This window comes from Amblyraja radiata, chromosome 15 (assembly GCF_010909765.2).
Source record: "Amblyraja radiata isolate CabotCenter1 chromosome 15, sAmbRad1.1.pri, whole genome shotgun sequence".
Taxonomy (NCBI): Eukaryota; Metazoa; Chordata; class Chondrichthyes; order Rajiformes; family Rajidae; genus Amblyraja; species Amblyraja radiata.
Genome location: NC_045970.1, coordinates 47005173 through 47031437, shown reverse-complemented (window position 1 = coordinate 47031437; position 26265 = coordinate 47005173). Strand labels below are relative to the sequence as shown.

Here is a 26265-nt window from a genome sequence, read left to right as displayed (position 1 = left end):
TGGAGCGGTGTGTGGAGCATTTGCTCCAACGTGACAGACTCCGGGAGATGGAGTCGGGTCACAGTGGGCCCTATGATAAACCCACAGCAGTACCTCTTGAAGGGCTGCACAGTGCTTCTACCTCATCAGAGGGGAGCACTGCGGGTCAGTTCTGGGCTGACCTGGAAGAGGGGTCCGCAGAAGGAAAGACAAGTGTGCAAGGTGTGCAGGAACGAAAGAACCTACTGGACATGGTGTCCAATTTCATACAGCCAGACCAGACTGGTCAAAGTCTGGAGCCAAAGCTAGCTGCCAGTATAGACTATATGTCTCTAAATCAGTTACAAGAACAGGCTGTACTGGACACCACATCAAGACACCTGGCACCGGGCAACTGCATATACCTGAATGTTCCAATAGTAAACACCTGTATATGGAAACACATTGGAATAGGAGTCAGAAGTATGGACTTCAAATTACAAAAAGTATTGAAACTCCTAACAGCAGGGATAACAGCATTTGCACGCACAGTGCATGAAAGGGACTCCATCAAAAACCCACTACAGCCAAAGACAGCACCCCTACGCACCCACCAGCAGAACAAGAATGACTGGAGAAAGCTCGAAGGCCCGGTACTCAAAACATGAGTCTTTTTTAGGCCATGGCCCAGGCCGGCCTTCTTGGAAGATGCGGGGACCTCCAACGCCAACCAAACCACAAATCCAGACACCAGCGCAACAACAGCAGCGAAGAACCTACAAAAAGAAGTAAACCTGCCACTGGTAACTACGGAGGTAGGTGGGTCTGGTTCCCTACAAAATACAGGGAGCATGGAGGTTGGTGGGAGATTACACTCTTTTCTGAATGCATGGAGCATGTTAACAACCGATACTTACATTTAAGCAGTATCCAGGGATATACAATAGAGTTTATACAGAAGTACAGCCCTCCAGTTCAACATATACCGAACTGAATGTTCGTGCTTTCTGATAAAGAAAAATCAGAAGCCCAAGCTGAACTGGAGCGGCTTTACGTAAAAGGTGTAATTGAGCAAACTCAACTCGAACCATTAGAATTCGTGTCCAATATATTTACCAAAAACAAAAAAGATGGTGGTTGTCGCATCATCATAGACCTGACAAAATTGAATATATTTGTACAATATATTCACTTCAAAATGGAAACCTTTGTTACTGCTAAACAATTAATTTCCAAAGGTTACTTCATGGCCAGCATCGATTTAAAAGATGCTTACTATTCAGTGCCTATACGAGGTGACCACAGATGTTACTTAAAATTCAACTGGATGGGACAACGCTGGCAGTATAAAGCACTGCCAAATGGGTTATCATCAGCCCCCAGGCTGTTCACAAAAATTTTGAAACCAGCCCTAGCGTTTCTACGGAAACGAAAACACATGGTCATGGCATATTTAGGTGACATACTCATTGTGGGCAAAACTTTGGAATTGGCCAAACAAACCGTAACAGCCACAAAACAGTTATTTGAAAAACTGGGATTTATTATCCATCCAGTTAAATCTAAACTAATGCCTTCCACTACTATGGACTATTTGGGGTTCACCATTGACTCAGTTCACATGTCGGTGACTCTGCCTAAGGGAAAGGCTAGAGATTTAATAGAAGCACTCAAAATCAATGCAGGTCACTTTGACAGACCTATGAAACTACCAATCAAAGCTAAAATTGAACTAAAATGGTGGATAGATAACATTTGTTCCAATCCAAACCATCCATCAGATTGGTAGCAAAAGTAATTGGCAAAATGGTGGCTGCCTTTCCAGCCACACAATTTGAACCTCATTGTCAGTAACCCTTCCGTGGTACTACTAACTGATGCCAGTGCACTTGGGTGGGGAGCCACCAATACCATCACCAGCTGTGGAGGTAGATGGACTGCTCAGGAGGCATCATTATTACTCACACTGGGCATAAACTACCTGGAAATGTTGGGTGCATTCCATGGCCTAAAGTCATATTGTACTGGGTCATATCACCAGCATGTTAGACTACAGATAGACAATACCACCATGGTAGCATACATTAACCACATGGGTGGAAACAAATCGACATCATGTGGCAATCTGGCTAATACAATTTGGCAATGGTGTATCCAGAGAGATATTTGGATATCAGCCACTTACCTCCCAGGAAGACTAAATTTAGTGGCAGACACCAGGTCACGCAAATTCGCTGCATTGGGGGAAATTGTTTATTTACGCATTCCCTCCTTTCTGCCTCATCAGTCGGGTATTAAGGAAAAAACAACAAGACTCTGCGTCTGGTATTTTGGTAGTACCCGATTGGCCTACTCAACCATGGTTCCCAGTGGTATTAAACATGGTATTAGAACCATGTATCACCATCCCACATAGACCAGATTTATTGCTACATCCCGTAACAAGGGATAGCCACCCATGCCATAACCATTTGAACTTATTAATTTGTAGAGTTTAAAAACACCTCTACTACAACTGGGACTGACGGACCGAACAGTGAACATGATCTCGGCGGCCCAAAGACAGTCAACCAAAAAACAGTATCTGGTCTATATCAGGAAGTGGGAGATGCATTGTCACAAAAACAACATCACCCACAGAGACATGAACATCCCGTCTGTTCTGGAATATCTGGCAGGCCTCCACTATGATGAGGGGCTCAGTTACAGTGCCATCAACTGCGCCAGAAGTGCCCTATCGACTTACCTATGGCAGGGAACAGAGCATTACTCTGTTGGGACTCACCCACTGGTAACAAAACTTATGAGGGGAATTTTTAATACTAATCCCCCAAGAACCAGGTACTCCCAAATATGGGATGTAAGTATTGTCCTGAAGATACTCAGGAATTGGTCTCCAGCAACAGCTCTGACCCTACACAGACTGACATTAAAAACAGTCATGCTAATGGCATTGGTCACGGCACAGAGGGTACAGTCACTGCATAAACTAAGACTGGACAACATGACTTCCTCAACTGAAAATATTAAGTTTCATATCTATGAATTAGTAAAGCAGAACAGACAGGGATCAGCAGGCCTCAATATACAATTTAGGTCATACCCAACAGATGACCGTCTCTGTATAGTAAGACATCTGTCGTTATACATGGAGACAACGAAAATCCTAAGAGGCAATGAGAAGGCACTTTTGGTCAGCCACAAGCAACCACACAAAAGAGTGACGGTCCAGACCATCTCAAGATGGCTGAAACAGGTGCTAACACAGGCTGGGGTGGATACTAATATTTTAAAATCTCATTCCACCAGGACTGCAGCTACATCGGCAGTGATACAGTTGGATGTACCAATGGACCAAATCCTCAAGGCAGCAGGATGGTCAGGGGAAAAAACATTCCAACTATTTTACAACATACCAGTAATGAAACCTGGAACATTTGCAGAAATAATTTTAAGTTCTGTAAATTAATTTAAACCCATAAAAAGGGGTTATAATTTTGTGTTCATTAATTTTATGATTTCAATGTCGAATTCATGTCCAAATTATGTTAACACAATTCCTCCTACAGTCATCAAGGCAGACGTGATGCATGGACTCGTTTCCACGGCATGAAATCACAGAGCTTTAAAATCTTCATGTAGTCACTCACGTGACTCCGAAGTAAAATAGTAAGATTAAACGAGAACTTACCAGTTTGAAGTTTGATCTGTATTTTATGAGGAGTTACGATGAGGGATTACGTGCCCTCCGCTCCACCCTTGATCATATACTCAACTGGTATCTCTTCTCTAATCTTACTATGTTTAGTCATTACCGTTATCTGTGATTTCACACCGCTGCTTTGAAGAATGACACGCATGCGTCCTGGCGGGGTTCTTCACGTAATCCCTCATCGTAACTCCTCATAAAATACAGATCAAACTTCAAACTGGTAAGTTCTCATTTAATCTTACTATTAAGCTGCAGACCTGCACGTCTTTGGGATGTGGGAGGAAACCAGGGCACCCGGAGGAAGCCCACATGGCCACAGGGAGAAAGTACAAACTCCACACAGTTTAGTTTTGTTTATTGTCACGTGTATCGAGGTACAATGAAAAGCTTTAGTTGCATGCTAACCAGTCAGCAGAAAGACAATACATGATTACAATCGATCCATTAGCGTTTAGCATTAGCGTTAAACCTAGTGGTTTAGCGCAAGGTAAAGCCAGCAAAGTCTGATTAAGGAGAGTCGGAGGGTCACCAAAGAGGCAGATAGTAGTTCAGCACCGCTCTCTGGTTGTTGGTAGGATGGTTCAGCTGCCGGATAACAGCTGGGAAGAAACTGTCCCTGAATCTGGAGGTGTGCGTTTTCACACTTCTTTACCCTTTGCCTGACGGGAGAGGGGAGAAGAGGGAGTGGCCAGGGTGCGACTCGTCCTTGATTGTTAATCTTGCCGAGTCAGTGTGAGGTATAAATGGAGACAGACAGCACCCGAGGTCAGGATCGAACCCAGGTCTCTGGCGCCATGAGGCAAAGCTCTACCAGCTGCGCCACTGTGCCGCTTATTATTGGTTAATAAGTATTATCAACCTGAAATTCTTGTTATCTTGGGAATACATTTTCTCATGCCATCTGTCACACTGCATGACAGATTCTCATCTTAATAGCCGCAATTAGAACATCATTTTTTATTTAGTTGAAAATAATTCCTGACTACTGTCACACACACACGTTTCAATCAAGTAGAACCATTCTTGTCTTCCTCCGTGTAATTGATCGTGTGATTGAACACTTGAACTCCCTGCTCCAGAAAACTCAATCTTCAGGAGAAGGACTGCAAAAAGTGGCTGACTCGAAATTAAATGGAGTGACTATGTGTTTGATGCCAATGAGAAAAATACATCAAAGGTACTGTTTAACATCCCCGCTGAAATAATGGAGAAAGGGCACAAGAGACAATTAAACCTTCATCAACTAATATTACACAGTCATTTCAGACCTCCAACTATCTATTGCTGGGTAAAAAGGACTGGGATGAGGAAAAACGTTTTCACCCAGAGAGTTGTGAATCTGTGGAATTCTCTGCCACAGAAGGCAGTGGAGGCCAATTCACTGGATGTTTTCAAGAGAGAGTGAAGGGCCTGTCCCATTTGGCCGTCATTTGCGTGTCACGCAGATGGCGCGCAAATATTTTGTACGTCACAAAATCCTGCGACGCTGCATGCCGCCGCGCGTCATTGCCTATGTCATCTCGCACCATGCACGCATCACGTGCGTGTCACGACGCACGCGCCGTGCGTCGTGATACGTAAATGATGTCGCGTAAATCACAGTGAAGTGAGACAGGCCCTTTAGATTTATCTCTTCGAGCCAACGGAATTAAGGGAAAAGGGGAAAATGCAGGACTGATTTTAGATGATCAGCCATGATCAATTTGAATGCCAATGCTGGCTTGAAGGGCCGAATGACCTAATCCTGCACCTATTTTTCTATGTTTCTATGTTTCAAACTCATCACCAAATTTGATGGCAAACTCCTAATTAGATGCCTTAGAGAGGGGCACCACTTAAAAGAAAAGCCTGGGGAGGAAGATAAAAACCTGCCTTTCCCCTCTTTCCTGTTGCTTGTTGCTAAGGAGACACGTGTCATCGGTGGCAGAAGAAAGCGGAGCATCTGTTACATTTCTAGACTGACAATTAACTCGAGGAAATGTGTTCCCAAAGGTCACCAGGAAGGCCCCGCTGACTGGAATTGAAGTTCAAATCTGCTTCAGGTTCTATCACCGGGTCTAATTGCTCGCTGCGCCTGCAGGCTCGACTACTACAGTTAGTGATCAGCTTCCAACTCAGCTTCCCAGGCACGTGGACCCTGGAGTGAACACCCTTGTGGAATGACTGTCCGCCTTTCTGAATTGACCTGGGAGACCCAGTCTGCCGACATCCATGTGCGGCAAGGAACTGCAGATGCTGGTTCACACCGAAGAGAGACACAAAACGCTGGAGGAACTCGGCAGGGCAGGAGGCATCTCTGGAGAGAAGGAATGGGTGACGTTTCGTTTCGGGCCGAGACCCTTCTTCGTCACCCATTCCTTCTCTCCAGAGACGCTGCCTGTCCCTCTCCTGAGCCACTCCAGCGTTTTGTGTCTGTCTGTCTGCCAATATTTCTGTCAGCTCTGGTAGTTGAGAGATCGCTGCTGGCTGCCCCTTCGCTGTGTCCTATTCTGCCAACAGCCCCTAGCTCCCAAGTAAACAACTACACTCAACCAAACGCAACTCCTCCTCCCTCGCTGTTATCCAGCACAAGAAAATTCAATGGGGACCAACTCGATGCAGATGTCCCCACAGCAGATGTTCACTATTATTATTATTAATAGTTTTTTTTTTAAGTTTTAAAATAAAAGGAAAGCAAAATCTGAAAAAAGCATGGGATTTATTCTGGTTCGGCCCTGAATCTGAATTGATTAACTCCTTCTCAGCCCATCAACGTCAACAGAGTCAGAGTCACGCCGGGCATTGGGCACTGGGCCTGTACTCGCTGGGGTTGAGAAAGATGTGGGGGGAACTCAGTGAAACTTACCGAACAGTGAAAGGCTTGGATCGAGCGGATGTGGAGAGAATGTGGGAGAGTCTAGGACCAAAGGCCACAGCCTCAGAACAAAAGGACATACATTTAGAAAGGGGATGAGGAGGAATTTCTTTAGTCAGAGGGTGGTGAATCTGCGGAACTCGTTGCCACAGACGGCTTTGGAGGCCAAGTCAATGGATAGTTTTAGGTCACAGATGAAACATTCTTGATTAGTACCAGTGTCAGGGGTTATGGGGAGAATGCAGGAGAATGGGGTTGACTGAGAAGGATAGATCAAGCATGATTACATGGCAGAGTAAACTTGATGGGCTGAATGGCCTACGACTGATCCTGTAACTTATGAACATATGCTGCATGCAAAGATGCCCTTTGGCGCAACTTGCCCATGCCAGCCAACTTTCCCCATTTATACTAGTCTCACCTGTCCGACTTGACCCATAACCCTCTAAACCTAAACAAGGAAGATAAATGAGACTAACGAAAGAGAAAACAAAAATTGAATTCTAGAAAACTGAAAATTTCTACATAGGTCCCATTCATAAACAAATGTCAAGTTTTCATGACCATTCATAATTACATTCTTTAATGACACAAGCTACATGTCATCACCCCATTTCTCTCAATGTTCATTAAGCTTCAATGCCCTCTCTTCTAGTTTCGACTCAATTATTTGCTCAGACCGCATCGGTCTGGTTTCTGGCTCATCCACACTGGGCTGAGGCAACCCAGGTCAAAGGCATTAACTGAAGGGCCTGTCCCACTTGGGCGTCATTTGCGCGTCACGCAGATGGCGAGCGAAGATTTTGCACAACCCAAAATCCTGGGGCGCCGCGCGCAACCGTGCGTCACTGCCTACGTCACCACGCACCATGCGCCCGTAATGCGCACCATGCGCCCATAATGCGCACCATGCGCCCGTAATGCGCACCATGCGCCCGTAATGAGCACCATGCGCCCGTAATGCGCACCATGCGCCCGTAATGAGCACCATGCGCTCCCATGATGTCGCGGAAATGACGCGCAAATGATGGCCAAGTGGGGCAGGCCCTTTAGGTGAGACCAAGCACAGGCTCGGCAATCATTTCGCTGAATACCTCCGCTCAGTCCGTCTAAACCTACCTGATCGTCCGATTGCTCAGCACTTTAACTATCCCTCCCATTCCCACGCTGACCTTTCTGTTCTGGGCCCACTCCATTGTCAGAGTGAGGCCCAGCACAAATTGGAGGAACAGCACCTCATATTTCATTTGGGCAGCTTACACCCCAGCGGATGAACATTGTCCTCACTAACTTCAAGTCACCCTTGGTTTCCCTCTCTGTCCATCCTCTCCCCCTTCCAAGTTTTCCGACCAGTCTTACTGACTCAGACTACATTATCTCTGTTTGCTTTGTTGCTACTTTCTCCCAACTAACAATGATTTATTCTACATTTACCTTGATCTCCATTCCATTTGTCCTGTTTTCACACCTTACTCTTCCTTATCTATTATCTCCATTTCCCCTGACATCAGTCTGAAAAAGGGTCTAGACCCGAAACTTCACCCATTCCTTCTCTCCAGAGATGCTGCCTGTCCCTCTCCAGCATTTTGTATATAATCTCAAAGGCAGTAACGACAAGTTTGAAAGTGGTGCTATTATCACCCGTTCATCTTTCAACAGGATTTGACAGCAGCAGTTAATGAAACCATCAGCTGCCAAACCAACCTATTCCGTTCACCTTTGAGGGAATTTACCATCATTACCCTCTCTGATCGGCTGAGCTTATAATGGATCGACTGGGCTTATAATGGATCGAGTGGATTGACTGGGCTCGTAATGGATCAATGAGACTCATAATGGATCGAGTGGGCTTATAATGGATCGACTGGGCTCATAATGGATCGACTGGGTTTATGTTCAGTGGAATTTAAAATGATGAGAGGGGATCTTATAGAAACGTATAAAATTGGACAGGCTAGATGCAGGAAAAATGTTCCTGATGTTGGAGGAGTCCAGAACCAGGGGTCACAGTTTAAGGACAAGGGGTAGGCAATTTGGGACCGATATGAGGAAAAACCTTTTCACCGAGAGAGTTGTGAATCGGTGGAATTCTGCCACAGAAGGCAGTGGATGCCAATTCACTGGATATTTTCAAGAGAGTTAGATATATCTCTTAAGGCTAACGGAATCAAGGGAAATGGGGAGAATGCAGGAATGGAGTACTGGTTTAGGATGATCAGCCATGATCATATTGAATGGCAGTGCTGAGTCGAAAGGCCGAATGGCCTACTCCTGCACCTATTTTCAATGTTTCTGAGAGCTGCAAGTTCCTTGGTGTATATATTACCAATGATCTGTCGAACTAATCACATTGAAGCAACAGGGGAGGTACCTCAATGCCTCAGCTTCTTCAGGGGATTAAGGCAAATCAGCATGTCTTCAATGACTCATGGCAACTTTCATTATAGAAAGCATCCTGTTGGGTTACATCAGAGCTTTGGTTTGGGGACAGTTTTTGCCCAAGGCCGCAAGAAATTGCAGAAAGTAGTGGATGTCGCCCAGTTCATCACACAGACCAGACTCCCCACCATCAACTCTATCTACACTTCACACTACCTTGGGAAAGCAGCCAATGTAGTGGAAAATATCTTTCATAGCCCCAGTCATGCCTTCTTCTCCCTCTCCCCTCAAGCAGAAGACACAGATGTTTGAAAACTCACATCACCAGGAAAATGGTGGTCCACTTCCTTCTGAAGGATAACTGAAGGTGGGCAATAAACGGGCAGTCACGGTGGCACAGCAGTAGAGTTGCTGCCTTACAGGGAATGCAGTGACAGAGACCCGGGTTCGATCCCGACTACGGGCGCTGTCTGTACGGAGTCTGCACGTTCTCCCCGTGACCGCGTGGGTTTTCTCCGAGATCTTCGGTTTCCTCCCACACTCCAAGGATGTACAGGTATGTAGATTAATTGGCTTGGTGTATTTGTAAATTGTCCCCAGTGTGTGTAGGAGTGTGTGGAGGATAGTGGTAGATGTGCGGGGATCGCTGGTCAGTGCGGGCTCGGTGTAACTCTAAAACAAAAGATATTGATTCCATCGGGGTAGAGATAGGAAAGACCAAGATGAAGATACAGCTATAGACCTTCAAACAGAAGCCACACAGTTTGTGAAGTGCATGGGACACAAAATAGTAGAGCACAGGGAACGGGCCCTTCGGCCCACAATATCCATGCCGTACATGATGCCAAGTTCAACAAATCTCCACTGCCTGCACACGATCCATATCCCTCCATTCCCTGCATATCCATGTGCCTATCCGAATGACACTTAATTGTCACTGTCATATCTGCCTCCACCATTACCTCTGGCAATGCGTTCCAGGTACCCAACACCCTTGGTATAAAAACTTATCCTGCACATAAAGCACTTATTAATGAAAACGTGTAAAAAGCGGCACAATAATCGAGGACCAGAGGACATAGGCTTAAGGTGAAGGGGAAAAGATTTAATAGGAATCTGAGGGGTAACTTTTTCACACAAAGGGTGGTGGGTGTATGGAACAAGCTGCCAGAGGAGGTAGTTGGGGCTGGGATGATCCCAACATTTAAGAAACAGATAGACAGGCACATGAATAGGACAGGTTTGGAGGGATATGGACCAAATGCAGGCAGGTGGGACTAGTGTAGCTGGGACTTGTTGGCTGGTATGGGCAAGTTGGGCCGAAGGGCCTGTTTCCACACAATATGTTGTGAAGCCAACCAGGGAGCAGCCCATCTTGGATCTGGTGATGGATAACAAGGCAGGCTTCATAAATAACCTAGAAATGAATGATCCCCGGGGAAGTAGTCATCGGAGCACGAACGAATTTGGTATTCAATTTTACAACGAGTAACTCGATTTGAAAAATAAAATGTGTCTAACATTAATAAAAGGAATGTATTTATAATGAGATGAGGGGAGGTACACATGGGCGAGACCAAGCGCAGGCTCGGCGACAGCTATGTTTTGCCCACTACGTTTGCATGTCATGTCTTGATTAGTTCAGGTGCTAGAGGTTATGGGGGGAAGGCAGGAGAATGGGGTTAGGAGGGAGAGATAGATCAGCCATGATTGAATGGCGGATAGACGATGGGCCGAATGGCCTAATTCTACTCCTATTCCTTATGATCTTATGGCCTCTTGTGTGAAAACGTACACCACCAGATTCACGGACAGTTTCTTCCCAGCTGAACTACTATCTACCCCTTTGGTGACCCTCGGACTATCGTTGACCGGACTTTGCTGGTTTTGCCTTACACGAAATGTTATTCCTTTTATCATGTGTCTGTACACTGTAAATGGATCGATTGTAATCATGTATTGTCTTTCTGCCGACTGGTTGGCGCGCAACAAAAAGCTTTTCATTGCACCTCGGTACACGTGACAATAAACTAAACTATACCTAAAGCAAGGGTCTGGGGCTTAGATGAATGGCCTCCCAGTACTACAACCAATTTTACTTGTACCCCTGATGGATGGTTTCTCGTGCCCTCTCCCCATCCCTCCGTCCTTCCCTCCCTCCAACCTCAACATAAAGTTTCTTGCTGCCCCTCGCCATCAAATGGCACCTCGAAATCGCTCCCGCTTCAACTTCTGGATGTGCTGTTGAAAGCATTTTATCGGGATGGAACACAGCTTGGTTTGGGAACAGCTCCACACAAGGCTGCAAATAATTGTGGGGAGTTGTGGACTTCTTCTTCTGTCGTATGTTTTTTAAACCTGCTCCTCCGTTAAGGCGAGCCAGGCCAACGTGTGATCGTCCAGGTCAATCAGACCTCGTTCACCATTCGGTGGCCAACCGGTGTTTGGGGCAACTGGTGACTATGTGCTCCACTGTCTGTGTTGGGTCCCCACACTCGGAGGAGGCGCTGTCCACGAGGCCCCACCTTTTCATCGCTACTCTATAGCGTCCGATGCCTGTCCTCAAGCGGTTGAGGGTTGTCCACGGCTTTCGGGGCAGGTCCTGGCCAGGGACGTCCATGGGGTCATTGATGTACTGGTGCAGCCTAGATGGTTCCGTTGTCTTCCACTGGTCTCTCCATCTCGTCTTGATCCAGGCGGCCTTAGAAGCGTCAGCCGGTGTTGTGCAGAGCAGCTCTTGGGCTCGCGCGGCAAAGGGGCGCCGTGACTTGAGGCGCACTCGTCGTGGTGTCTCTGTGACAATCTGATGGAGGAGGTGGGATTCACTGGTCTGCGCCTTTCGAGAGAGGGCCAGCGTGGCTGCTTCTCGTCTGATGTTGGCTGGGGCGATGCCAGCGAGGACGGGCAGTAGGTTTACTGGGGAGGCTCGTAGTCATCCGGAGACAGTCCGCAGGGCGCTGTTGAGGGCAGCACCCAGCGTGAGGGCTACGGCACCAGACCGGGGCGCAGTACTCGGCGGCTGAGAACACCAGGGCCACTGTGGACATGCGCAGTGTCTTCGTTGTGGTGCCGGCTACGTGGCGTATATCACTGCGGCACGGGCGCTTGTCTTTGCCTTGGCACCTTCCAGGTGTTGTTTGAATGACAAAGTTCTGTCGAGCTTCACACCGAGGTACGTGGGGACGGGCTGGGACCGCAACCGGGCGTTATCCACCATGACGTAGCCCAGACAGACCATCGCACAAACCAAACTCCCTTCCATTGACTCCATCTGCACATCATGCTGCCTCAGCAAGGCCACCAGCATAATCAAGGACAAATCTCTGCCCGGTCACTCCTCTTATCACCTCTCCCATCTTTAATCGGACTTTACTGGACCTTATTAAATGTTTGTACCTTCTCCCTGTGACCTGCGTGGAAATGACGCGCCAATGACAGATTGCTAGCGGCAAGAACATTGACTTGTCCAATTTTCGGTAGCCTTTGCTGTCTCCTCCCCCTCTCAGCTCTCTCTCAGCTCTCTGGCTCCTCCCCTTCCTTTCTCCTTTCTTCTCCCCCCCCCCTCCCCACCCCACCCACCCTACATCAGTCTGAGGAAGGGTTCGACCCGAAACGTTGCCTATTTCCTTCGCTCCATAGATGCTGCTGCACCCGCTGAGTTTCACCAGCACTTTTGTCTACTCCAGTACTTTGTGTCTCGTTTTGTTCGAGAGTCTCGAGTGTTCAATTGTCATATGTACCGACACTAAACAATGAAATTCCTACTTGCAGCAGCGATGTGAAACCGAGGAAGAGATTTTGTCAAAAGGGGACGGAGAAAGTAAATGGGAGGGGGGGCGAATTGTGGAAGAAGTAGGTACGCATGCAGACCTGCTGAGTTACTCCAGCACTTTGTGTCTTTCCCTGACTTGGTATTACTCTCCTCGCCTCTGCACAGACTTAATAACTTCCATTTGATTATTAAAACAGTCAGAAGCAGAGATCTTTGCACATGTGAACGACTAGTTCAGTCTTCATTTCCACTGTAAGCAAACATTCGATAAGGGATACAAATGATAAGCAGGGCAAATCATTTTTTCAAATGACTGATAGTCGCAGTTACTGTTAACATTCATCATCCAACCTCACGGCAGAGTGAGTGATGTATTGAATGTGTCCGGCACGACCTGCGATGAATTGGAAGCAACTCCAGCGCATCTCATTCACCGGCTGCAGAATTTATGAAAAAGGCATCTAAGCTGCAAACAGAACAGCAAGTAGCAACCTGCGTTGATGAAGACATCCTCCCTCAGTTCATAAGTTCATGAGTGATAGGGGTAGAATTAGGCCATTCGGCCCATCGAGTCTACTCCGCCATTCAACTTTAACATCAGGGAGCTCGCGATCCCTGTAGGGGATCGTCTTTGGGGCTCAAACCTTGGGTGTCGGTGGACTTTAACATCGCGGAGCTCGCGGTCTCTGGGTAGAGACTGAAATCGGGGACTCCAAGGACTCCAGAGGTTTCGACCACCCCGACGCGGAGAGTTTCGATCTCCCCGACGCGGGAGTTTCGATCGCCCTGACGTAGGGGCTTCGACCGTCGGCTTCGAACCCCCCCGATTGCGACTTTGATCCCCCAACTGCTCCGACCAGGGGAGAATAAAGAGGAAGGAGACTGGACTTCATTGCCTTCCATCACAGTGGGGAATCCACTGTGGTGGATGTTTATGTTAACTTTTATATTTGTATGGCTGTATGGTAATTTGAATTTCACTGCACCTTAATTGGTACATGTGACAATAAACTGACCTTGAAACTTTGAAACCTTGAATCATGGCTCGATTTATCTCCCCCTCCTAACCCCAATCTCCTGCCTTCTTCCCATAATCCCTGACATCTGTACTAATCAAGAAGCTATCTACCTCTGCCTTAAAAAAACCCATTGACGGCTCCACAGCCTTCTGTGGCAAAGAATTCCACAGATTCCACCCTCTGACTAAATAAATTTCTCCTCGTCTCCTTCCTCGATGTCTCCAGAAAACCTCTTCTGACACTATAATTTATTTTCATCAATCACTAGTTTCTATCTCTAAGTGAAATGGCGCTCAGACAAGGAAAATTTGGACTAGAAATCTTGCCTAAGCATGATCTCAATAATACAAGATACAAGATTGGGCAACTTTCAAAGAGCAACAGAAGATAACTAAAAAGGCAATACGGGAAGAAAAGATATTAGGTACGAAGGTAAGTTAGCTAAGAATATAAAGGAGGATAGTAAAAGCTTCTTTATGTATGTGAAGAGAAAATAAATAGTTCAGTCCAAAATTGGACCCTTGAAGACAGAAACAGGTGAATTTATTATGGGGAACAAGGAAATGGCAAATGAGTTGAACAGGTACTTTGGGTCTGTCTTCACTAAGAAGGACACAAACAATCTACCAGATGTACTAGTGGCCAGAGGACCTAGGCTGACAGAGGAACGGAAGGAAAGCCACATTAGGCAGGAAATGGTGTTGGATTGACTGATGGGACTGAAGGCTGATTAATCCCCAGGGCCTGATGTTCTGTATCCCAGGGTACTTAAGGAAGTGACTCTAGAAATCGTGGACGCATTGGTGATTATTTACCATCGGAAACATCACCCTGAAATAATAAGGTTTAGGGTTAGAGATACAACACGGAAACAGGCCCTTCGGCTACCAAATCCGTGATGACCATTGATCACCGGTGTATACTAGTTCTGTGCCTACCCACCTTCTCATCCACTCCCTACATACTAGAGGCAGCATCCGAGGTCCAGGATCGAACCCGGGTCTCTGACGCCCCGAGGCAGCAGGTTGTGTTGCTTTGAAATATATATGTCAGTGAAATGTCAGGAGAGATATATTTTAATAGCACTAGTCTCTCAGCATTAGACTAAAGTCTAATAGCGTCGAAACAGGCCCCTCGAGCCACCGATTCCGGACCGACCAGCGATCCCCACACATTAATACTATCCCACACACACGAGGGGAAATTTTACACTTACACCAAGCCAATTAACCTACAAACCTGTACGTCTTTGGAAACCGAAGATCTCGGAGGAAACCCACGCAGGTCACGGGGAGAACGCACAAACTCCGTGGAAACAAGTACCCGTACTCGGGATCGAGTGAGGCAGCAACTCTGCCGCTGCGCCACCGTTACGCCCTCAGAATATCGTAAAGGCACCTTTACCTTCAAATTCAGCAGAACTGCTCCTCTTCTCATCGCTTCACTCACTTCAAAGTTGTACATCATTTGTGGGAACCACGGTGGACTCTGATTGTTTGGAGGCAGAACCTCGATGTAGACAGTGGTGATAGAACTTCTGTAAAGACCAACATTGCATTATCGCAGTCCGTTTGAAAGACACTTTAAAAGCACAGCCTCAAACCCATTGTTAAATATAGTAGTGAAACACTAACGATACGATAGAACATTATTTATTCCAGGAGGGAAATTGATCTGCCGACAGTCATAAAACATAAAATACATGAAGCATAAAGACGAGTGGAAAGGATTGGGGATGTGCATAGATTGGGTAGGGGCGGGGCGGGGGGGGGGGAGTCAATCTACCCAATGGCAGAACAGTGGTCAAACAGTTAGCGTCTTTGTATAAAATAAAAGATAAGACACACAATGCTGGAGTAATTCAGCGGGACAGGCAGGAGAGAAGGAATGGGTGACATTTCAGGTCATGACCCTTCTTCAGACTGAGGGTCAGGGGAGAGGGTGACTAGAGATATAGAAGGGCAAGGTGTGAAAACAACAGGTCAAAGAGGATGATGATAAGGAAATGTAAAATGGTTCATTGTTAACTGAGGGGAGGATGACAACGCGGCATGCAATCAGTAAAGGGCCTGTCATTCGCGTGTAATTTACGCAACAATGGAGGAGGCCCAGGACAGAAAGGTCGGATTCGGAATGGGAGGGGGAGTTGAAGTGCTGAACCACAGCGAGATCAGGTTGGTTAATGCGGACCGAGCGGAGGATGCAATAGGTGAGGTTGGAGGAGGTGCAGGCATTCGCTGCTCTAGGTGTCAGCTGAGCTACATCGGTGAGACCAAGCGTAGGCTTGGCGATCGTTTCACCCAACACCTCCGCTCGGTCCGCATTAACCAAGACTTCAACTCCCCCACCCATTCCGAATCTGACCTTTCTGTCCTGGGCCTCCTCCATTGCCAGAGTGAGCACCACCGGCAATTGGAGGAGCAGCACCTCATATTCCGCTTGGGCAGTCTGCATCCCGGTGGCCTGGAAATTAAATTCTTCAATTTCCGGTAGCCCTTGCTGTCTCCTCCCCTTCTCAGTTCTTCCTCAGCCCTCTGGCTCCTCCTCTTCCTTTCTTCTTCCCCCCCCCCTCACCCTGCAATAGTCTGAAGAAGGGTTTCGGCCCAAAACGTTGCCCATTTCCTTCGCTCCAAAGATGCTGCTGCACCCGCTGAGTTTCTCCAGCAATTTTGTCTACCTTTGATTTTCCAGCATCTACAGTTCCTTCTTGAACATTAATTATATATGGAGCCCAGCATTTAGAATAGTTTCTTTATTGTCATTGTAACATGAACCATGTACAACGAAATTGTAAATTTAATGCGGGAGGATTAATTATACATGGACTCCACCCTCTAATACAGGGGTATTATTTATACATGGACCCTGCCCCTTTAATTCAGCAGTGTCAATTATAGTTTAGTTTAGATTTTTTAGTTTGGAGATATAGCATGGAAACAGGCCCTTCGGTCCTGTGAGTCCATGCCAATCAGCGATCCCCGCATACTAATGCTATCGTGTGCACACTAGGGACAATTTTACAATTTTATTGAAGCCAATTAACCTACCTGTACGTCTTTGGATTGTGGGAGGAAACCGGAGGTCCTGGAGAAAACCCACGCGGTCACAGGGAGAACGTACAAACTCCGTAGAGACAAGCACCCGCAGTCGGGATCAAACCCCGGTCTCTAGCGCTGTGAACAGCAACTCTACTGCTGTGCCACCGTGCCGCTCCCTGCCCGCCCCACCCCTTTAATACCGGAGTATCAATTATGCATGGAAACCACCTCTTTAATAGAGGGGTTTCAATTTTGCTGACTAATTTGCTGCACTTTCCCAAATGGCTTTTGATAGTCCAGGTACACAACATCGACTGCATTAGCCCACCCACTGTCACTTCAGCAGGAAAACTAAAATTAATTAAGCACTATGGAAGTTGGGAGGTCATGTTGCAGTTGCATAAGACATCGGTGAGACCGCATTTAGCGTATTGTGTTCAGTTCTGGGCACCATGTTATCGGAAAAATATTGTCAAGCTTGAAAGGGTTCAGAGAAGATTTACGAGGATGTTGCCAGGACTAGAGGGCATGAGCTATAGGGAGAGTTTGAGTAGGCTGGGTCTCTATTCCTTGGAGCGCAGGAGGATGAGGGGTGACCTTATAGAGGTGTATAAAATCATGAGAGGAATAAATCGGGTAGATGCGCAGAGTAGGGGGATCGAGGACCAGATGACATAGGTTCAATGTGAAGGGGAACGATTTAATGGGATGATTTAACGATTTAAAGGGCAACTTTTTTCACACGTGGTGGTGGGTGTATGGAACAAGCTGCCAGAGGAGGTAGTTGAGGCTGGGACTATCCCAACGTTTCTGAAACAGTTAGACAGGTACATAGATAGGACAAGTTTAGAGGGATTTGGACCAAGTGCAGGCAGGTGGGACTAGTGTAGCTGGGACATGTTGGCCAGTGTGGGCAAGTTGGGCCGCCTTTCCTTTCCTTATTCAGCCTTATCCAAACGGCCATAAACTTTCATACTTTTCTCGATTTTAGGAAGTCCCCCAGGTCTGAGATGAAAATGATTGGCCTGATAATTGTCATTGCGTTCTTAAAGGTAATTTATCACACAGCATCACTAAGAAGTGATTCATGTTGTATTTGTGGTCGGCTCAAGCCAGAGTCAGTGACACAAGCCGAGTCTGCAGGTGAGCAGAGTCCCTACCATTAGCTCAGGTTTAATGCTGTAATTTATATCTTACAAGTTTACTGCCATTGTAAACTGGAAACTGCTTCAAACAGGCACTAAACCTGGAGTGCTTTGCTTCATAAGTCATTTCAAACATTTAGCATTCTTTTGAGTGCAGACAACATCGTACATATATCTTCTGAAATTTCCTTTGCATATTTTACTGACTTTAAAATGATTACCTTAGAAGATATTCATTATTTAAGGGTTTTTTTAATCCATATTTCACTTGACCTGTTTATTGAGAGGGAGTCTTCACATTGCCACCATGAGAAGAATCTTAACACTTCTTACAGTTGCATAGAGATACGGCTGATGGAGCCGCTGCCTCACAGCGCCAGAGATCTGGGGTCAACCCTGACCTCAGCTGCTCTCTGTGTGGAGTTTGCATGTTCTCCCTGTGACTGCGTGGGTTTCCTCCGGGCGCTCCGGTTTTCACCCACGTCCCACAGACGTGCGAGTCTGTAGGTTAACTGGCCTCTGAAAAACTGCCCTTTGAGAGCAGGAAGTCAATGCGAAAGTGGAATAATATAGATGATGGCCAGCATGTAGATACAAGATTCTGGAGTAAATCAGCAGGTCAGGCAGCATCTCCAGAGGGGAGGAATAGGTGACGTTTCAAGTCGGAACACTTCTTCAGACGAGTCAGAATGGCACGAAGAGCCGAATGGCCTACTCCTGCACCTATTGTCTATTGTAATCTATGGTCAGCATGGACTCAGTGGGCTGAAGGCCCTGTTTCCATTAACTGTCTGTCTGTCTGTCTGTCTGTCTGTCTGTCTGTCTGTCTGTCTGTCTGTCTGTCTGTCTGTCTGTCTGTCTGTCTGTCTGTCTATCTATCTATCTATCTATCTATCTTTTTCTCCCTTTCTTTTTCTTTCATTCTTCCGTTCATCAGTGAGGACTGTGAAGCATCCTCCCAGTTAAGCCTGCTGGATGGTGTTTGCTTTTTCTCAAGAGATACCTACCTTTGTTGATCTGGTTGAGCGTTGTCTCTGGCTTTGACAGTGAGAGCGTAGGTCTGTCCAACGTTTAGACTAACTCCTGGAGCAACAGTGATCAGCCCACTGCTGTTGCTGATCACAAAGTCCCCTTGGTCCCCAGTCACAATTTCATAAACAATTTGTCCGTTCTTGAGTTCATCAGCATCCGACGCAGAAAGCTGAAATTCAGGAAATATCAAAGAGATTTTAGATTTTATCAGCTCTCTACAGATTTTCTTTTTCATTTGTCAGCACCAGAGAGGCCAGATTTAATAGCTGATCCCAAATTGCCCTTGATACCAACTTGGCGGCACAGTGAAGCAGCTGGTAGAGCTGCTGCCTCACAGAGCCACAGGTCCCAGGTTTGACCCCAGCTGCTGTCCGTGTGGAGTTTGCGTGTCCTCCGTGAAGTGTGCCCACGTGGATTTCCTGCGGGTGCTCCGGTTTCCTCCCACATCCCCAAAACGTGTGGATTTACAGGTAAAAATTCTTTGTAAATAGCCCCTAGTATGCAGGGAATGACTTAGTGGGATAATTAGTGCAAATGGGTGAATCGATGTTCGGCATGGACTCGGTGTGACGAAGGGCCTGTTTCCATGGTGTATTTCTAAAGCAAAATGGAAACAAAACTGGAACTAAAATAAAGCAGAATTCCAGAAAGAACCATTTGAATATAACTAGAAAATCCATTATCATCACTATACCAAACTATTAAGATGAACCTTGCCATTTTCGAGGACCACCGGTGAAGGCGAGTAGGGATTATGTGAAGATAGAAGCAGAAAGCTGGAGTAACTCAGTGGGATTAACCGAGGAGAGAAGGAATGGGTGATTTAGATTCATGGACAATGAAGGATCTGTGGCGATTTGCAGGTGCAGGTTCTGAGGTCGCCAAGTACGTGTAGGAAGGAACTGCATTTGCTGATTTACACCAAAGATAGTCACAAAATGCTGGAGTAACTCAGCGGGACAGGCAGCATCTGGGCCGCACGGTGGCGCAGCGGTAGAGTTGCTGCCTCACAGGGCATGCAGCGCCGGAGACCCGGATTTGACCCCGACTACGGGTGCTTGTCTGTACGGAGTTTGTACGTTCTCCCCATGACCACGTGGTTTTTCTCCGAGATCTTCGCTTTCCTTCCACACTCCAAAGACGTACAGGTTTGTAGGTTAATTGGCTTGGGTTTGTATGCTTTGTATGAGTGAAAAATGTGTGTGTAGGCTTGTGTTCAGACTAGGTGGGATGAAGGACCTGTTTCCACGCTGTATCTGTAAACAAAACTAAAAAAAATAAGCATCTCTGGAGAAAAGGAATAGGTGACGTTTCAGGTCGAGACCCTTCATCGGGCTGAGGGTCAGGGCGGATGGAAATTAGAGGCACGAAAAGGTACAGAACAATCAGAGGTGGCACCAATGGAGGCACCAAGGGTAGATGGAGCCCACAATGGTCCATTGTTTGTCTGTGCCTTCATTGATGGCAAGAGAAGTGCAAGCCAGTTTTGTCTAGGGATCTGTTCAAAAGGGAACTGCAGATGCTGGAATATCGAAGGTACACACAATTGCTGGGGAAACTCAGCGGGCGCAGCAGCATCTATGGAGCGAAGGAAATAGGCGACGTTTCGGGCCGAAACCCTTCTTCAGACTGATGGGGGGTGGGGAAAGAAAGAAGGAAAAGGGGAGGAGGAGGAGGGGCCCGAGGGCGGGCGGATGGGAGGGTGGGAGGAGAGTGGCGGCGCTGTGATACAGCTGCGGCTCGCCTGCAGTCTGTCTGTTTTTACTTTTTATGTTGTTTTTTTTTGTCTAGTTTAGTACATTTTTTGGTTATTAGGTGGTGTTATGTGTGTGGGGGGAGGGTGAAACAGAGCTTTCTGTCTCTCCCTTCGGGGGAATGCGACTTTTTGTCGTATTCCCCTTCTCTTCCCCCGTCTGCGCTGAGGCCTAATGGCGGAGCTGGCGGCCTCCAACCTGCGACCGACCTCGAGGGTCCGGAGGTAGAGCCAGCCAGGACTCACCAACGCGAGGCTGGCCGTCTTCGAGCTGTGGCGACGTCCGGGTAGCGGCACGACTCGGCGCTCCGGTGAGGGCGGACGGCGCGGAGCTGAGACACTCCTGTGCGGCCGGCACGGCTACTGGCTGGAAGGCGCTCCCGTGTGAGCAGCCTGGTGCGGGGCTGAGACGCTGCCGTGAGGGCGGACCGGCTCCCGGCTGGAAGGTGCTTCCGTGGGGGCAGCCCGGTGCGGGGCTGAGACGCTGCCTTGTGGGCGGCCCGGTGCGGAGCGGAGACGGTGCTACGGCGGCTGAGGCGGCGGCGACCTGGATCCGGGGCTCGGCCGCGGGCCAGTGGAGGACAATGTCAGGAGCTCGCAGGTCACAGGCTGGTGCCTGTTTTCCGGAGCACCCATTGCAACAGCTGCGTCCTGGACTGGAGGGCGGCAGCTTTGACCACCCCCGGGCCGCGGAGCTTGAACCGCGGACTGACTTACCATCGCCCGGTGGGGTATCGCCTCGGCGCAGAGGGAGAAGAGGAGGGAAGAGACAGTAACTCTAAGACTTTTGCCTCCATCACAGTGAGGAGGTGTTTGGTGAACTCACTGTGGTGGATGTTAATTTGTGTTTATTGTGTTTTGTTATTATTACATGTATGGCTGCAGGCAACAGCATTTCGTTCAGACCGAAAGGTCTGAATGACAAATAAAGGTATTCTATTTCTATCTATTTGACAGCTAGAGGGTTAAGGAAGGGGAGGAGACAGCACGGGCTAGCCAAATTGGGAGAATTCAATGTTAATCCATAAGGACGCAAGGACCCCAGACGGAATATGAGGTGCTGTTCCTCCAATTTCCGCTGTTGCTCACTCTGGCAATGGAGGAGACCCAGGACAGAGAGGTCGGATTGGGAATGGGAGGGGGAGTTGAAGTGCTGAGCCACCGGGAGGTCAGGTAGGTTATTGCGGACTGAGCGGAGGTGTTCGGCGAAACGATCGCCCAACCTACGCTTGGTCTCACCGATGTAAATGAGCTGACATCTAGAGCAGCGGATACAGTAGATGAGGTTGGAGGAGATACAGGTGAACCTTTGTCGCACCTGGAACGACTGCTTGGGACCTTGAATGGAGTCGAGGGGGGAGGTGAAGGGACAGGTGTTGCATTTCTTGCGGTTGCAACGGAAAGTGCCCGGGGAGGGGGTGGTGCGGGAGGGAAGGGAAGAATTGACGAGGGAGTTGCGGAGGGAGCGGTCTTTGCGGAAGGCAGACATTGGGGGAGATGGGAAGATGTGGCGAGTGGTGGGGTCACGTTGGAGGTGGCGGAAATGGCGGAGGATTATGTGTTGTATTTGCCGGCTGGTGGGGTGAAAGGTGAGGACCAGAGGGACTCTGCCCTTGTTGCGTGTGCGGGGATGGGGAGAGAGAGCAGTGTTACGGGGTATGGATGAGACCCTGGTGTGAGCCTCGTCTGTGGTGGCGGAGGGGAATCCCCGTTCCCTGAAGAACGAGGACATTTCCGATGCCCTGGTATGAAATGTCTCGTCCTGGGAACAGATGCGGCGTAGGCGGAGGAATTGGGAGTAGGGGATGGAGTCTTTACAGGGGGCAGGGTGGGAAGACGTGTAGTCCAGATAGCCATGTGAGTCAGTGGGTTTGTAATGTATGTCGGTCAGGAGTCTGTCCCCTGCGATGGAGACAGACTAGGGATCTGTCAGGTTGCTTGAGTGTTGTTGCAACAATATTGATCCATACAACAGGGGATTTTATGATTTTGTGTATAAAATCATGAGAGGAATAGATCGGGTAGATGCATAGAATCTCTTGCCCAGAGTGGGTGAATCAAGGACCAGAGGACATAGGTTTAATGTGAAGGGGAAAAGATTTAATAGGAATATCAGGGGTAACTTTCTCACACAAAGGGTGTATGGAACGAGCTGCCAGAGGAGGTAGTTGAGGCTGGGACTATCCCAACATTTAAGAAACAGGTACATGGATAGGGCAAGTTTAGAGGGGTATGGACCAAATGCAGGCAGGTGGGACATGTTGGCCATTGCGGGCAAGTTGGGCTGGAGGGCCTGTTCCCACACCTTGTCACTCTATGACTCTCAAAGAGTTTGTGATTTGTGCTTTGTGGATGGTGGAAAGGAGCTGAGTCACTTGCCACAAAATACCCAGTCTCTGTCCTGCTCTTCAGTCTAGTTTAGTGGTAGTTTACAGATACAGCTCAGAAACAGGCCCTTCGGCCCACCGAGTCCACGCCGACCAGCGATCACTAGCACTATCCTACACACACTAGGAACAACGTACAATTTTTTTTTACCAAAGCCAATTAACCTACAAACCTCTACGTCTTTGGAGTGTGGGAAGAAACCGGAGCACCCGGGGAAAACCCACGCGGTCACGGGGAGAACATACAAACACCGTACAGACAAGCACGCATAGTGAGGATGGAATCCCGGGCTCTGGTGCTGTAAGGGGGGGGGGGGGGGGGGCCCAGTCTACCCCACAACAGAAGGGGGAGGAGTTGTACAGTTTGATAGCCACAGGGAAAAAGGAGCTGCCATAATGTTCTGTGCTGCATCTTGGTGGAACCAGTATGCTGTCAAGCATCTCTGGAGAACATGGATAGGTGATGTTTGGTGTCAAAGTCTGAAGAAAGCTCCCGTGCCTGATCCCGCTGAGTTACTCCAGCACTTTGTGTTCTTTTTTTTGTACACCAGCATCTGCGGTTCCTTCCTAACTAGAGAGGGTTAGATCAGCCATGATTGAATGGCGTAGTATACTTGATGGGCCGAATGGCCTAATTCTACTCCTATCACTTGTGACCTTATGGAACAAAATTGACAAGATTCGAGCAATCGTTTTTTTTAACCTCTGAATCCAAATATAGTTTCCAACTTCACAACGCAGTCCATGTTAATGATTCTTGTCACGGTTTGTGGCAGTGGACATTATAATAATATGCTGGAAAATCTAGTTGCCACACTGACAGCTTTGACACGGAATAGTTATTTGCATAGATATTTGAATTTGAATCTGTAGTCAGATTGAACAAAGATAAATTGGGATGCATGCAACTGGGGACTTCAATCAATTTGTAGTTAGTTGTGTGGGCATGAAGGCAAACAGACGAAAGCACAGAAACGGGTCCTCGTCGACCATCAAGAGCCCATCTATATGTGTAGGAGCCATTTATGTTTATACTAGCTACAGTTGGCATATTATATTATTTTGTCTAGATATATCTTGCAGTATTATTTTGGACACTTGGCGGCTGTCATTAGATGTACAGGGTGGTGTCTATATGGGCAGAGGGGACAGGAGGTGGCAGGCACAGGGAAGGAGAGCATACAGTTCTCACCAGACCAGGGACAGAGCAGCCAGGTACAACTTGCATGCAGAATAAGGAAAACCTGGTGCGTTCATCTCTTTATTTGTACAACTACTTCAATAAACAACGACTGGAAGATCTGTCCTATTACGTCTGCGTAAGATCAACCCTACTGTACCTGTGTAGTAATGGCCACCGGAAAAGAGGACACTGGAAAAGTCGGAAATCTGCCATTACATTATGAAATAAAACTCCATCAATCTCGGCAGTGGTGATGTAAGGCGGGCACATATTCCTGACTATTGAGCATTATTTTACTAATACTCCCATACACTTTAATGGACTCTTATAAAATATGTTACACAGTAACATGTGAGTGACCCAGTTAATTTCATTGGAGTGCGGCCAACTGAACTGGAAAACTTTAAACCAAATTCCCAGCTGTTATCAGGAAACTGAACCACCCCACCACTAGCAGAGAGCTGAACTACTATCTACCTTTACCAATCAGCCTGTCCTGCTGAGTTACTCCAGCATTTTGTGTCTATCTTCAGTTTAGCCCTGACAACAGTCCGAAGAAGGGTCTCGACCCGAAACGTCACCCATTCCTTCTCTCCGGAGATGCTGCCTGTCCCGCTGAGTTACTCCAGCTTCTTGCGTCTATCTTCGGTTTAAACCAGCGGAAAGACAACACATGATTACCAGTTGAGCCATTTACAGTGTATAAATACATGATAAGGGAATGTCATTTAGTGCATGGTTAAGTCAGCAAAGTTCGATTAAGGATAGTCCAAGGGTCACCATCAAGGAAAATAGTATGTGTAAGAAGGTACTGCAGATGCTGGTTTAAACAGAAGATAGACACAAAATACTGGAGTAACTCAGCAGGACAGGCGGCATCTCTGGAGAGAAGGAAAGGGTGACGTTTCGGGTCAAGACCCTTCTTCAGACTGTTGTCAGGGCTAAAACGTGTAGCGAGGTAGAGTGGAAAGCTTTGGTTGCCTGCTAATCAGTCAGCAGAAACACAATACATGATTACAATCGATTTAAAGTGTTTGATAAGGTAATAACGTTTAGTGCAAGATAAATACAATACGATAGAACTTTATTCATCCCAGGAGGGAAATTGATCTGCTAACAGTCATAAAAACAGAAAATACATGAAACATGAAATTAAAGTGACGAGTGGAAAGGATTGGGGATGTGCAAAGACTGGGAAGGAGGTGGGGTGGAGTCAGTCTACCCCACGACAGAATGGGGAGGAGTTGTACAGTTTGATAGCCACAGGGAAAAAGGATCTCCTGTGGCGTTCTGTGCTGCATCTTGGTGGAACCAGTCTGTTGCTGAAGGTGCTCCTCAGGTTGGCCGATGTGTCATGGAGGGGGTGAACTGTATTGTCCAGGATGCTACACAGTTTGAGGAGCATCCTCCCCTCCAAGACCACCTCCCGTGAATCCAACTCCACCCCCAGGAGCCAGTAAAGTCCGATCAAAGATGATCCGAGGGTCACCAATGAGGCAGATAGAGGTTCAGGACTGCTCTCGAGCCATGTTCGGATGGTTCAGTTGCCTGATAGCAGCTGGGAACAAACTGTTCCTGAATCTGTGAGTCCCCGTGAGTGGATGGGTAGCCTGAAAGCCAGAGTCTCAATGAATGGAATTGGAGCGTGATAACAGGAATCCCAGAGAATGGACGGGAAGTGTTGGAGTTAGGACTTTGGTGAATGAACGGGGAATGTGGCAACCAGGACCCTGGTGAATAGATAGAGAACGTGACAAACATTGCCTGCCGAACGAGATGACAAACCTTTGGGCAGGAAGGAGCTGCAGCTGCTGGTTCACACCGAAGATAGGCACAAAATGCTGGCGTAACTCAGCGTTACATATCAGAGTATCTCTGGCGAAAAAGGATGGGTGACATGTCGGATCGGAACCCTTCTTCAGACTGAATAAGGTTGAGTCTGAAGAAGGGTTCTCACCCATTGGAATGCAGGAGGAAACCAGAGCACCAGGAGAAAACCCACACGGTCACAGGGAGAATGTGCAAACTCCATA

General features: G+C 47.5%; 1 protein-coding gene across 1 annotated transcript in view; it reads right to left on the bottom strand.

Moving 5' to 3' along the window:
• Window positions 1-26265, bottom strand: part of pcdh15 (protocadherin related 15) — a gene marked incomplete at its 5' end in the record, with an annotated part of 501491 nt that overhangs the window by 311473 nt on the left and 163753 nt on the right. The window contains 2 exons of the mRNA XM_033034471.1: window positions 15099-15231; window positions 18885-19078. Coding sequence (XP_032890362.1) covers window positions 15099-15231; window positions 18885-19078 — 327 coding nt within the window. The remainder of the gene's footprint in view (window positions 1-15098; window positions 15232-18884; window positions 19079-26265) is intronic.